The 14,730-nt window shown below is 40.4% G+C and overlaps 1 protein-coding gene across 1 annotated transcript in view; it reads left to right on the forward strand.

The window, feature by feature from the left end:
- Window positions 1–14,290, forward strand: part of XDH (xanthine dehydrogenase) — a 411,630-nt gene extending 397,340 nt beyond the window's left edge. Inside the window, exons 35-37 of the mRNA XM_069233805.1 lie at window positions 5,129–5,317; window positions 9,112–9,279; window positions 11,149–14,290. Coding sequence (XP_069089906.1) covers window positions 5,129–5,317; window positions 9,112–9,279; window positions 11,149–11,199 — 408 coding nt within the window. The 3' untranslated portion in view covers window positions 11,200–14,290. The remainder of the gene's footprint in view (window positions 1–5,128; window positions 5,318–9,111; window positions 9,280–11,148) is intronic.
- The last annotated feature ends 440 nt before the right edge of the window (window positions 14,291–14,730 follow it).

The following is a 14,730-nucleotide window of genomic DNA, read 5'->3' on the forward strand; positions in this document are numbered from 1 at the left end:
GTGCTGATCTCTGACTATCTATTAACTCAATGAAGTGGTCTCACAAAGAAGCAACTGATATAAATGGGGAAGAACCGAAGGTAATATTCTGGGATGGTAGCCATACCTAGAAAAGAAAGGTGATGTGCTCATAGATGGGTGTTCAATAATATTGCATGTTACTTCTTCTAACCTCAATGTCTTTCTCTTTTAACAAGGCTTAATATCTCAAATACTGTTCAACATATTAACTCCATCTTTTTGTCAGTCTGGCTGAAGGCTGTAACTGTTGGACATTCAGACCTTCATTTCCAGTATTTTACACAAAGTAGACCAGAAATTTGAGATAAATTGAGACCATGTATCAGTAATTAGAACCTGTGGACTAACATGGAATTGAATATTATGTTGCGCAAAACGTGTGGCAACTCTTTAGAAGTGGGTAACCCAGGCGGGGGATGAAATGACCCATGTTAGTCAGATAGTTTACAACCACTACAATAACAGTGCTACCTCGACTTTTGGATAACTCCATTGACACTGCATGCTAATGTTCAAGGCAAATTTGTCAGTAAGTCTGTGGGTCTTAATATCAGCACAAGAAGACCATGTTCACACAAAACTCTTAATACAGTAGTTAAACTTGAGCACAAATGTGCCTCCTTACTGCTGTCAAGTGTTAGGTATTCCATGATGTCTAGCACCTTTGAGTCACAAAGCCAATTTATAGCCTGTTCTCTGAACTGATGACAGATATACTGCTGTCCTTTATATAACAATTCAGCTATTTCATGTCCATCTTCCTTTTACCAAGTATCTTGATCTGCAGATCAACCTTTTGTATGCGCTTTGGTATGAAATGAGTCCACAATAATTAAGATAATCAAATGTCAAAATTATAGCTGGCTTATTTGCCAACTGACTTTCACTTTAGAGTATCAGCCTTACAATTATTATGTCCCGGTCTGTAATTTAACTGAAAACCATAGTCAGAAAAGAACAAAGTCCATCTGAGGTGCTCAGGAGTTAGTATTGTGGCTGCTTTGAAGAACTGTAAATTTAAATAATAAGTATTACATTTCTTTGGTGTGTTTGGCCTATTACAAGTAATGTATCCATTGCTCAAAAGATATCTTAATGGCCAAGAGTTACCTATTCGTGTGTCATTTAACTCTACTTGTGAAAACTCTTAGAAAAACAAGCTACTTGGTGAACCTGTCCAGTGTTTTGATTTCTTTAAAGTAAAACACCTCTCATAGGTTGTAGGAATAATCCATATCCATGTGAAAGGGTCACTCCACATTACATAGTTGCAAAATAGGAAGACTAGAAAAATGCTCATTTAGGAACTGGAAGTCCTTGGCCAAAAACAAAAACGCTGCTTTCCATAGTAACATGGTAATGGGTCGTAAAATTCCACAAAAAGATGAAGGAACCGCCCACAAAAATTGGCAAAGCCTAAAAATCTATGAATAGTCCTAACTAAAATTGGGGTGGGCCACTCAACAGTTATCATCTTGTCCATCCATCTGAATGAGCTCAGTTATAGTTAAGTTTTTCAAAACACTAAAGTAGTAGTGTGAAGCATTTATCCATCTCAGCAAAAAGATGATTATATCTCAATCATATAACTACCTTAATATCTGATGAATGAGTTTCCAATAAGTCTAAATCAACTAGATTCACAATACCAAATATATCCAAAAACCCTCCCAATATTTCATCAATAAATGACTGATCTGTTGTAGCAGTGTCGCACAGTCCAAAGGTGTGAACTGCTATTGAGACAACTCAAACCTACTGTGGATTGTCATTTCCCAGTAATCACCCTTTCCCAGAATCTGACTAGATATTACGTTTTTTAAGATCCAGCTTTGTAAATACTTTGCAATTTGGGCCTGATGGAACAGAGAGATTTTAATGCTAAAGGGTAAGGATTCTTCACTGTCATTCTATACAGGGATTCATATATATGCATGTTCTCAATTAACCCCCACTCCAGTGCTTAATATGTGCTTGTTGTTTTCAGTGCAGAGCACAGGGACTTATCTTTGAGGGCCGGCACTTATTTTTCTGCCTTAAGCATTTACTGTGAGCAAAAGACACATATGTGAAAGACAGAGGAAGAGAAAAACAAAAAAGTGTCACAATGGGAGAAAGCAGAAAGCTTCAAGAGTGAGCTGAAGGGGCAGGAAGTGGCTATAAATGGATTAATGAGGCCCGAGATGGCTTCAGGATTTGGTTGCCTCAGTATTCGGTGTTCACACATTTAATTGCAGCAGCCGCATGTTTAAGAGGAGGGCTTTGGGCACCAGCACTTTTTTATTTACAAATTAAGCACTGCCCCATTCTCAGGAAAAAAAAATATAACAAAGATGAAGCAAGCGACTGGGATGGCACAATAACTCCATTAGCCATCACAAGTGTTGCTCCTCTCCACCCAAGTATTAACTGGTAAGTCATACTTCCTGGCCTGTCTCATGTCAAGTTTTATCTCCAGAATAAAACCTTTTTGAAAAGGTTCAACTTGATAACAGTCACCATAATGTGTGGCGTCCCTAAGGGCTCCCTCCAGCACATCCTGATGTTGAACTTTTACATCGATCACTCGTTTTCCACTTAGGTGAAAAGTTTTCGGTTTCTTCTCTTATAACATTTACATTTTTTAACATGTCATTCACTCACAGGAGGGTTTTTCCACACATCTGGTAGGGTTCATTTAAAGAGAAAATGGATAGCAGTCAGTGTCCTCAAACAAACTGCTGCCAATCTTATGTAAGGCCCTTGAGTGCCAATTAATTCTTAATTGTCCCTTTGTATTTTCCGAGCAACCAACCTTGTTTGCACACAGTTTCATTTCACTCAAAATGTCGAACACCTGGGTTACTTTTCCAATCTTCAACAAAGTTCTTTTGTATAGATGAGCAAAATCTTATGATGTTTAGAATTATCATATGCTCTACAATTGTGTTCTAAAACTGTTCTGTCCTTTAACTGTAGTGTATGAAACCTAAAGGCTGCAGTATGACACAGACATGGATGTTTGACTTATTTTTATACCAGATAAAAAATATCTATCGTCTAGCCTAAAGAGTTCCTTACATCAGCTTCCAATTGAACAAAACACCCCCAAGGCTGATTGTCTCATATAGAAAAGCTTTCCAGTCCTGTTGCTGTTATATATGCCTGTTCATGCAGTAACCCTGCATCCTCGTCCTTTCGCAAGCATGGACACTGTTGCCACAGAGTAGTGTTTAGAACTCTATCTTCTGGAATGGGCATCTCTGATACTACCCTGAAATGGCTTATCTCATTTCAATCTGACAGACAAAATTATGCTCAAACGAAGTCCACCAAATAGCCCATGCTCTCAGTCACACCTGGACTCCCCAATGCCTCAGTTCTCAGTTCAATACATTTCATGGAGCCCCAAGAGCTGCTTCTACCGAATCAAGCCATGTACTTCATTAGCATGCAGATGAGACACAGTCATGTCAAGTTGACCGCAGCTGATACCCAATGCTTGAAAAAGTGCCTACATTAAATTTAGTCATAAATGTCAGCTACCTATCTACACAAGAATCTAAAAAAAGCAAATGTCTTCACTAATGTAATTAATTGCATTCCAAGATGAAGGTATGGGCAATGTTAAGTAAATAAGGGTCATATGTACAAACACATTTTCCCATTGACACAGAATGGGTAAAAACCTTTGCTACATCTGGCCCTTACTTCTCTTCCTCTCATTTATTGCCAAATGCTCAGACTTCTATATTCGCCTAAGTCTCTTTCATGGACCACATTGATAAAACATTTCAAACAAACTTGTACCAAAATAGACTTCTATGTAACATGAAAGTGTATCTCCCACCTCCCACTTCCTGTGTAAATGAACAAAATCATGTTCTCGCTAATATTGTAGAAAATGAGCTGCTCACAAACCTCTCACATACCATGTTCATTCCACACTAAGCCACCTTCCATGTAGTTGCTAACCCAGAAGGAAAATGTCACTAGGTCACTCCCCTTCGCAAAGGTGGGACCTCCTAGCATTTGCTTCCATATGACACATAGTAACAACCAAATGATCCTTAAAGTACCCAAAACAAAAAGGCAACAAGAACAACATTCTGATTTTTCACGTTCTTCTGGATCAGATAGAATGATACCCCTTCCTATATCCAGTAAGAAAGAACACAATATCCCCTCTTCTTGCTTACAGTCTGCAAGAAAGGGCACAATATCATCCTATTCTTGTTTTATATGAAAGTCCCCAGCTCCCACCCTTACAACAAAGTCTACCCTACCTGAGTAAATTATGTATACATTGTACATACTAAGCCTGGGCGGAATTTTAATTATGCCATAGTAGCCAGAGTAATTCCAGTAATTACGCATTACTCTTGCTATATGAAATTATAGAAATTGTGATATTACCCCCAGTTTGATTAATTAAGAGCAACATGGGGCAAAAATCCTACCACAGGAGTGCAGGAACAACAATCTAAGAGCAAGCGAGAGGCTTCTGTCTACTGCTGTTTGTGTCCTGTGTCATTTAGCGTTATTTTTTAAATGCATCTTTGGGCCTTTTCTGAAATTGAGGATGCATTTTGCACTAATAATAGCAGTAAATCCTAGATTACGCTTCTCACACAATTACGTGTAATTTTTATGAAATTATGAGTAATCACATTGGAGAGAATTACCCCAGTATTGCCCACACAAGTATAAACCTCAGTGTGGCTACTAACCAGGGCAGGTATCATAGTGCAAAAAAAACAAATGAAGAAGGGGCAATCTAAAGTAGACATCCCCGTAATTAGCTGTATCATGAAGGGTGTGATGTGGATTAACATGAAACATAGTAGGATGACCATGACATCTCTGCTTAAAAGCTTTCGACCATTGATATAAAAACACTATCCCGTGGTCCCATGTTTGGGGGCCCGCATTACAGGCACACCTTTTCACACTAAAAGGTGGTACGAAAAAGCTTTAATAGGATTGGCAAAAAATGCACATTTGTTCCATATGTTTAACAGTTGTAATATACTGTACTATGATGATGCAGTCTTGAACTTTCATTATTGAAGATAAATCAAGTTGAAAATGTTTGTAGACAGCAACAACATCTTTGTTTTATCCGCAGATTGAAGGTGCATTTGTTCAAGGTCTGGGCTTGTTTACTTTGGAGGAAATGAGGTACTCCCCTGAAGGAAATTTGTATACCCGAGGCCCGGGGATGTACAAGATCCCCGGATTTGGAGACATTGCAACAGAGTTTAATGTGTCACTGCTCCGTGACTGTCCAAACAGAAAAGCAGTTTATTCCTCCAAGGTAATGAATGGGACCTAAAGTGCTTATGTATAACTGGCACGTGCCTTGATGGAAACTTGATGTCTTAAGTTACATATTTAATTTATCCACTGTAAAATCTTTGATAAGCTGGGTATTGCAGGCAATATTTATGAGTTACAATTTTATTTTTTATGTTTTGTGTAGTTTTTATAACTATGTTTAATCCATTTGTCGGATTGTACCTCCTTCATTTCCTATCCTTCCTTATGACTCTTTTTCTATGCTTTTTAACTCTTTGCACCAATTAGTTTCTTCTTTAGGTCTTGATGAACAGTGCAATTGTCTGTAAAACTATTGCTTACAATTTACTTGAGTGGGCTTTGGATCAGCCCTGGGAAACCATTGGCTAATTTGCATCAGCCTCTTTCAACTACTGGCTCGAGGCCCTGTCAATCATATTTTAGTTAAGCCAAGAAGAATAGGGCTCTTTCACTGTCATGCTGTTGACTGTTTAATGTAACATTCTGTCTTCCTTGTTTTGCAGTGCATGAGGGACATGTTTACATGGAAGAAGTACCCTCAAAATAATACAAATTTGTCACATTCAGGCCCATATTTATAAGTTTTCATGCAAAACTGCGTTAGCGCAGTTTTGCATGAAAAAGTATAGCACTGGCTAGCACCATTCCAAGATGCTGTCCGGGCACCATATTTATGGAGTGGCGCTAGCCGGCGCTAATGCCCTGTTAGTGTCCCTGTAAAGGACGCTAACAGGGTGGGGGCGGCGTAGGGGAAACCGGAGCTTGTGCTCCGAATTATGGCGCTACACTGTTCAGAGGCAAAAAAATGCCTCTAAGCAGTGTAGCTCCATTTTCTGACGCACAAACCCCATGGGCATGGCTCCTGTCTTAGTAAAGACAGGAGCTATGCCCACCACCCCAATGACCATGCCCAGGGGACAAATGTCCACTGGGCATGATCATTGGCGCCAGCACCATGCAGGGGGCCCCAAGTCAGGGCCCCCGAGCATGAAAAGAAAAGAAATACTTATCGGGACTTACCTGGGTTGGGTCCCCCATTCTGTGGTGTCCCTCTGGTGTGGGAGGGGGTGTCCCTGGGGCCAAGGAAGAACACCTGTGGGCTCTTTCCATGGTCTCTGACCATGGAAATATGCCTACAGGTCCCCTAATGCCTGCCCATACCCAGGAGTTAAATAATGGCACCAAGCAAGCTTAGTGCCATTATTTAAGGCCCCCACCCCCCCATGCTGTATTTTATCACGGGGGAATAAATATAGCGCTGAGGCCATATCGTCCTTTTCTGGACGGGAACGCCTACCTGGCATCTCATAGACGCATTGTAGGATTTCATGTCCAGAAAACAACGTTAACTCCATAACTTTGGCGCTAGACATGTCTAGCACCAAAGTATAAATATGGAGTTAGGTTTGCGCTGAATTAGCGTTTAAAAAAAGGTGCTAATTCAGCACAAACCGAGTATAAATATGGGCCTCAGTTCCTAACCTCAAACATGCATTGCAGCCTAAATGCTTTTAATCACACCAGACTGATCATCTTGCAATCAAACCATCTGATGAGAAAACAAAACGCAGTTGGTAGGAGTAGGATTTGCAACTGCTGGAATAGACTTTCACAGTAACTAGTGCAACCAAAACACTATAGCCAGGCTTACCACCACTACAATGCAAGCTCCACAGCACATAGATCTTCCCATAATGTGCTATTTCATGTAAATATCACTTCCTGTGTTTGAATGCGTTCTCACACTAAACACAAACCTACTAGATTTGGCAAAGCCTGTTTTGTTTGCACAAATTTTACCCTAGGCCCTCCTCCTCTCACCACTGAGGTCACTAGGCAAATTTCATTTTTTCTGTTTCTCCCCGATTGCACCTGATTTGAAAATGAATATCAACTTCTGATTTATTTTAAATTAGTAAATGTGGATTCTGTGTATTAAATTCTCAGTGCATACAGATATACATTTGGGTATTCCCTTGAAAGAGACCAGGTCATATGAATCAAACATGTTGAAAACCAAACTTTTAATCACCATTTCTAAAACTTCTTTCTTACAGTCGCTCACTTCCAAGAAAATATTTCTTAGACTAAAGGCATTTTTTTAAATAGTTTTCTGCTTGGTCTCAGTATAGTGGTGCTAGAATCATTCACAGTTGTGCGAGTTTTGTAGGGACAGAGATTACAATGCAAATGGAGTGGATTGTCTAAAGAAAGGAATATTTGTCAAAGTGACAGTATTATTAGTATACTTTATATTCTTTATCATAGGATGGACCTTCCAAAAATAATAATAGCTAATAAATTACAAAGCATTGAAAAATGTTCCTCATTTTTTAATGCAATGCTGTCTCCTGATCCCTTCCTATCAGCAAAGCGATCAGTTAATGAAGGTGAGACGCGGAGATCATCTGTTGTGGATAGTCTGGGGATGGATGTGGTGGGTGGGCAATTCAGGGTCATGTCAGGAAACAGGCAAAGCAGATGAGGCCACACGTCAGAAAGCAGCTGCACTGAGATAGTAAACAGGGTATAAAGCAGGAAATTAAAAATTCAGAATAATACAAAGGCTTGGGCGTAATTTAATTTACACCAGAGTCATTGGAGTAATTTTGGTAATTTCATGTTACTGTTTGATGTGGAAGTACCAACAATTAAGTGATCACTCCTGGTTGCATAATCTGAGGAAAACATCCTACGGCAAGGGCACATTCAGCGACCATGAGTGGCCACTGGCACTTGCTATTTTCGCTCTGCTGTATTTAGTGCTATTTCTTAGTAGAAAATGGATGTGAAAATAGCGCTAAATGCAGGGAATAAGTTGGAGAAAACTCTTGCCCCAAGCAAGAGCACATTTAGTAAGCGCGAGTGGCTACTCCCAGTAGCTATTCATGTTCTGTTGAATTTAGTACTATTTTGTTGCAGAAAATGCATCCTTGCACTCTTTTTGGACGCCAAAAGAATTTGTGTGCTAATTAAAAATGCTAACTGTAGAATTACTCCTCTTTCTTAATTCTGTGTAATATTCGGGTAATTCTGCATGATCACTTTACATGGAATTACGCATGTTATGCCCACACTGCTAATGGCAATATATTAAACTGAAAAGAAAGTCTCAATCATATTTTGATTAAAAAAAATTAATCAACGGTTGCCTAAAAGAATAAGAGAAAACATGTATGATTACTCGAGATATGGGGACATATTTACAAGCCCCATGGTGCGGCCAGCGCAGCCCTGCACCACAGGGAAAGGCAGGAATGTGCTCTGTCTACAAGATACAGCACCTTTCTGTCCTCTCCCCCTGTGCTGGTACACAACAGGCTGCCTAGCACCGATGCAGGCACCCTTGCACCATGGTGCAAGGATGGTTGCATCACAGACAGGATGTTTCAGTGCAGGAAGGAGCACCTTCCTGCACAAAAAGAATCCATGGATGCCTTTTCCTCTTTCTATGTGTGCAGCACACATAGGAAGAGGAAAAAACAAGAAGAAATAAAGATCCCTTTCCTCGTTGCACCTCCCCGGGGGAGGCATAACAATTTGTTGTATTCCCAGATTTACAGATTCTTGTAAATCTGGGAATGTGTCAAAACCCATGGGTGTTGCATGGGAAAACCCACTGCAACACCCATGGAATGCCTCCCTGACACACTGTAAGGCAACGCAGCGACCTGCACTACATTGCTTATATGTGTAGGGACGCACAGAACAATTAAAAAAGGTATCTTTTGTCATAGTTTTGGCAATTCAAGCTCAGATGTAGTGACTTTTCTTCTTTCTTCATGTTCCCAGGCTGTTGGCGAGCCACCTCTTTTCTTGGCTGCATCAATCTTTTTTGCCATTAAAGATGCCATCAACTCTGCGAGGAGTGAAGTCGGTCTTACAGGACCCTTTAGACTGGACAGCCCTGCAACTCCAGAGAGGATAAGAGGCGCTTGTGTAGACATTTTTACCAAAATGGTATTGTATAGTTTGTTCATTCTTCTTGACTGTTCTCTAGGTAATACCTACTAGAAATTAACTGCATGACATATAAATAGAATTTTTTAGGTGTACACGACTAGAATTGAATCTAATCTCATGGCCCATCCAACCCAAACATCTGAATCGATCTCAATGTATTGCTGACTGCTGATAAGTTTTTGAATCGTTATTCCCTCACTTGGGCCCAGGTTGCCTTGACATGGTAGCACACAAGCATAGTGCACCTCCTACCCCACTAGTCCAGGTGTCTCACCTATCAGAGGCTACTGATCATCTATTTGAAGCTACACCTTACACACATGATGCATCCACAATTAAAAGCTCTAAGGTCAGACTATAAATTTGAGCCACAACAGGATCTAGCATAACAAACTCTAGATTTGCCCCACCGCCGACCATTGCTTTGATATTTGTGTTGTGAACAGTCAAGCAACCCAGGCAGCCCACTACATGAACAATGTTTCCTGTGCGAATTCCCCATATTTGGAATTGATATCTTAGAAGTGGCAGTGTGGACCACATTGCAAATGGAGAAAAAAAACAAGCTTGCTTAATTTTCAAAAACAAAGGGTCCACCCTCAATAAAGAAGCAGTATCTCACTTGTTCACTACCCACAACACACAGTTCTAGTAAGCAGCATCACTCAATATGAATTTACTACCTGAATACTGAGTTTTCAATACTGCGCTACCAAAATATTGTGGACAAGAGATTGACAACTACAATTTTGTGAAGGCAAGTACAAGTTTACTGGTCTTAACTACATACTTATGTATCTTGACCACATATGTATATTCAAGGTACTTAGCTATAGAATTAAGAATAGTAAATCTATACTTACCTATATACATATTCACCTTCACAATGTTTTAATATTAAGGCTACAATATTTCTGAGCTCGAAATTCTGGCATACAAACATGAAAATCATTTACAGATCATGGTAATTTTAAATATGATACCAGCCCTTTATCCCACCCCTCCACCACCACCTATAACACCTCCACCACTTCTAAAACAGGTCTACAGGTAATGTGCTTCTGATATACCCACATGAATAAAGAACAACTAGATAGATGTTGAATTGTCCATCTGCCAATATTGCAAAAATAGTTCCTCTGCCACCATGATGGTGGAAAATATGCTGCATTTCAGTTTCTTTCACATTACTGCAAAGGAGCCTCCATAAACGTGGCTTTCTCTGAAACTGTAAGAACCAATTTGCAAAGATGTCAACTCAGATTCTGTGATCACTTGGTTCAGATGGTGTAGTTTCTATTACAAATCATGGATAACTGGAAATCTACCCATCTATCTTATCCCCCTTAAATGTTCGAGGGTAGTTACCAGTGTATTAGCGTTATTATGCATACCTCTTACTGAACTCCCACCACTCTTTCCATGGAAGACTTCACAGATGTAACTTTGCCACAGATGGTGGAAGTCCAGACATTCTATGAAAGACAACTGAGCCCATCCACTCATGATAGAGATAAGCATGATTTTTGGAGACCCTCCCAGCCTTACCTCTTTCTGTGGTCACAGAACATCTCAGGGATTTGCACCATCCTTTATAATGTATCTTAGGGGTGCTTTTCCCAACTTACAACAATAAAGTGCTGAGCATTTTCACCTCTAAGTGCTTTATAAGTGCTATTCTACCCCTAGTGACGTATCAGACATGTGCTTATCTTCACTGCCCACTCTTGCCACTATACTATACAAAATATGTCACCATCACGCAATAAGAATATACTTTGTATGACTGTGCTTCTATCACTAAAGTCTTTTGAAGCCAAAGTTAAATTATGCCATCAGGTAACACTTGATGTTCTTCTCTTGCAGTGCCCGGATGCTCAACCAGGAACATTTAAACCATGGACTGTGAGAGTATGAACGAACAGCCTTTGCAGAAGCTTTTCACCATAAGCATAATTTCATTTCTGGACCAATGGTGTGATATTACATTTGCTTCAGACTAACTGGAAGAACATTCTGTGCCAATGGTACACAATAAATGACAATGACTTCGGATCCAAGCCTGAATTCTACTGCCCCATGAGGATTTTTCTACTTATCCTTCTAATAAAGCAACACACCTCATGTACATTTCTCATCAGTGGCACTGGAAACTGTTGGAACAAGACTCCTGTAGCAAAGGCAATTTACCTCCTGATTGTTGAAGTGGAGTGTGGTACTGTTAAATAGTTTAGCATTGTTGAGAACACTTACTTAGAATAGAAAGCATGCATAATAGCACTTCCGACCCTAGTCCCGCTAGTTGGTCAAGGCCACTCAGTGACAGATGATAACGCAGGACCTTGTGATTTAACTAGAGCAGTGATATGCAGCAGCGATACAAGAATTCCGGATCCAGGCCCAATTTCCAGGATGATAACTGACTGCAAATGAGTGAAATAAGTATTAATTGTCTGGAAATTAACCATTTGTGTATATCCTGGAGATCCACGACTGAGACCCTCCCCGATTTATGTTGGGCACCCCAATATAGCAAGGCATTAACCCTGACAAATCACGTCAGATCCTTTAAATATGTATAAGCATTTGACCCCATGTGCTAAGTGTTACATTAAAACATTGAAATGCTAGGTGCACAACTGCAGTTAATGGGGTGGTGGTGAGCCAATTATTAAGAGTTATTGGACAGAGTTGCAGGCAAGAATATAGCCTTATCGCCCACCATAGTGGACTATACTGTGTAAAAGCCTGCGTTAGCATTATAGGTTCCTACCAAATTCCACTTCATGAGGGTGGAATGTCCTAATTAAAAACAAAGGCCCTGGGTAACAACTGCCAGCTACTTCAAAGCCTGTGATTCACAGCTCTTGCTAAGCATTCATTATAGCTGTGCTCAGGGCAACGCTGCTAAATGTCGAACAGCTGTGGAATGAAGCAGACATTAGCCTCTGTTCTTCTTTGGCTTGGACAACTTGTTTTTCCTCAGTCAGCAGAGCCAACGAGACCAAGGATCTGAGATAATTTCCTCCTCCTTTATTCTGAGGCTCCAGTGACACTTGGAGCTGCGGTGTTGTGGTCAACAGTCTCTGCCTCTCTCTTTCTCCTGTCCAAATCCAGGTATCCAGGAGAGGCGGTCACGAGGAAAAACAGAGGCTGTAGATGAGAACATTGTAATGTTGAAAGCACCTGGCCGAGACTTGGGCTTATAACCAGCTGCTGCTCCATTGACTTCAAAGGACCTCTCAGCATTACAATGGTCTAATGACTGTTAATTACCCATATCTGGACATATGGGTTCAGTCAAGCCACAGGTCAGGCGGCATAAAGAAGGGACTGGGCAATTTATAGTCCTAGGTGACAAAGGGCAGGTTGCTCTGAAACAAGGCAGGATTTCACCACTAACTCCGACATATTTGGTGCCGAACATGGAATTGTGGAGGAACCCAAGACACCCAGTGCCACGGCCAACCCTCGCAGCACTGAACGCACACCAAAAAACGAATCAGTGGAGCCAGCATGCCCTGCTCCACCCTTTTTTCCAACACTACATTTGTAGTTGCAGATCTGCTCTCTGGCCTCCTGAAAATACTGAAAAAAAATACGCGTGATCTCATTACAAATATCAAAAACAAATATAGAGAGCTTTGGAGAAGTGGCAGCGATCCTTCTTTGATGGAAAACATGTGCTCAACTGACAAAGAAAACCAAAACAAAATAGAGACATGTAGAGGAGCCAATTCCACACCACAAGGGTAAAGACACCGCAGTGCTAGCACAAGGATAAGGGACTCGGTGCATCAGATTGCTTCATCCGGTGGCCTGTACTAATAGGTATTGCCCCCAAAGGAAGCAATCTGATTAGCTCTCCTGCTGACATTGCTCCCTTGTAGGTAATAATAACTGGTGTCGGCCTTCTCCCACAACATTCCATTGTTTTTTCTATTTGTTAAATTTGGGAAAAAATCTACTTTCAGTTGGTAAAATGTTCTAATGGCCTTCAGCCATCTTGCCTCAGGCTCAGCCCTCTCAAACGTTTATTTGAAGCTCAAGCTGATGCCTCAAGGGCGAGAGGGCCTTTAACAACTGTCATAGCCCACAACAAAGTTCCATGTGGCTTTGATTGTGTATGTTTTCTTTTACAAGGTTTTACTGTTTGTGAATGATAAAATGTTTTGCTTGTAGCCTTATCTACTTTGGGCATATTATTAAAATATGGCCCCATTGTGTATGCAACCAGATGTATAATGCCACCTTGTGCACTGTTCTCAGAGCTCACCTTCTGTGTGCCCAGACTGATTAATGGTTTAAACCTCAAAGCCAATGTTTATTTGAGCCCCTTTGACCTTTATAGATCACTTCATTTGCCAGATGTGTAACTCCATCATCTACAATGTGCCAACAGGAGACCACAGATACACAAACACACCCACACACATACACATACATACCCTATGTGTGTGTCACTTCTGCTGCATTCTCAAAGTCAAGTATTATAAATATAAAACAATGCACGTTATGTTGCCAGTTTTTCTGATTACCTATTGACACACTGGGGGTTATTCCAACTTTGGAGGAGGTGGTAATCCGTCCCAAATGTGACGGATTTACCACCAGCCGTATTACGAGTTCCATAGGATATAATGGACTCGTAATTCGGCTGGTGGTATATCCGTCACTTTACCGTCACTTTTGGGACGGATTATCACTTCCTCCAAAGTTGGAATAACCCCCTTGGTCTCTTGCCATAACCACATTTATTCAGTGTTATTGCTTCCTTGTATGCTTGAGTCCATTCTGCTGAGATGGGAGTCATGCGATCACAACTCTGTCTATGTAAATGTATTTTCCAAAGTTACTTCCAAGTCTATCCTCTCCTACCACATCTTCGTGTGATTTCCGTAACACCTTTTGGAGTAACTATGCACTGGAAATGATTTCCTCTTCTTCTTTTACCAAATCTTAAAATAATTTAAAGTATTTAAAAATTAATACATATGTAAATAAATGAATACACAAAATAACTGCTTCGGTTATTTTTGCTCTAGAATGATAGTTTAGCGTCCTGTTGCCCATACAGGTTGCTTGCAAATTATTACCTTTCCACACTTTGTTAAAAATCCATCACTGGTGGCATTGTATACCCTGTGTATGCTTTGTCATGTACTCTGACTACATCTTGTGGGGGTTAACGGTACTGGCATAAGGCTGGGATACTTAACCTCCAATGTAAAGGCTAACAGTTCTTTCACCCCACTGAATTCCGCTTAGGGAATGGCTGAAAGTGGAATACAGGGATTATTAGACAAAACACTGTACAATTTAATGTGCTATGTTATTTTATATGAAAATGTTTTATGCATCACATACTCACTCTGTTGGATCTCTTTACACCTGCTGCCTATCCATTGCTCACAATGGAGTAAGAAGACAATTTATTAAGCTAATGAT

This window comes from Pleurodeles waltl, chromosome 5, assembly GCF_031143425.1.
Source record: "Pleurodeles waltl isolate 20211129_DDA chromosome 5, aPleWal1.hap1.20221129, whole genome shotgun sequence".
Classification (NCBI taxonomy): Eukaryota; Metazoa; Chordata; class Amphibia; order Caudata; family Salamandridae; genus Pleurodeles; species Pleurodeles waltl.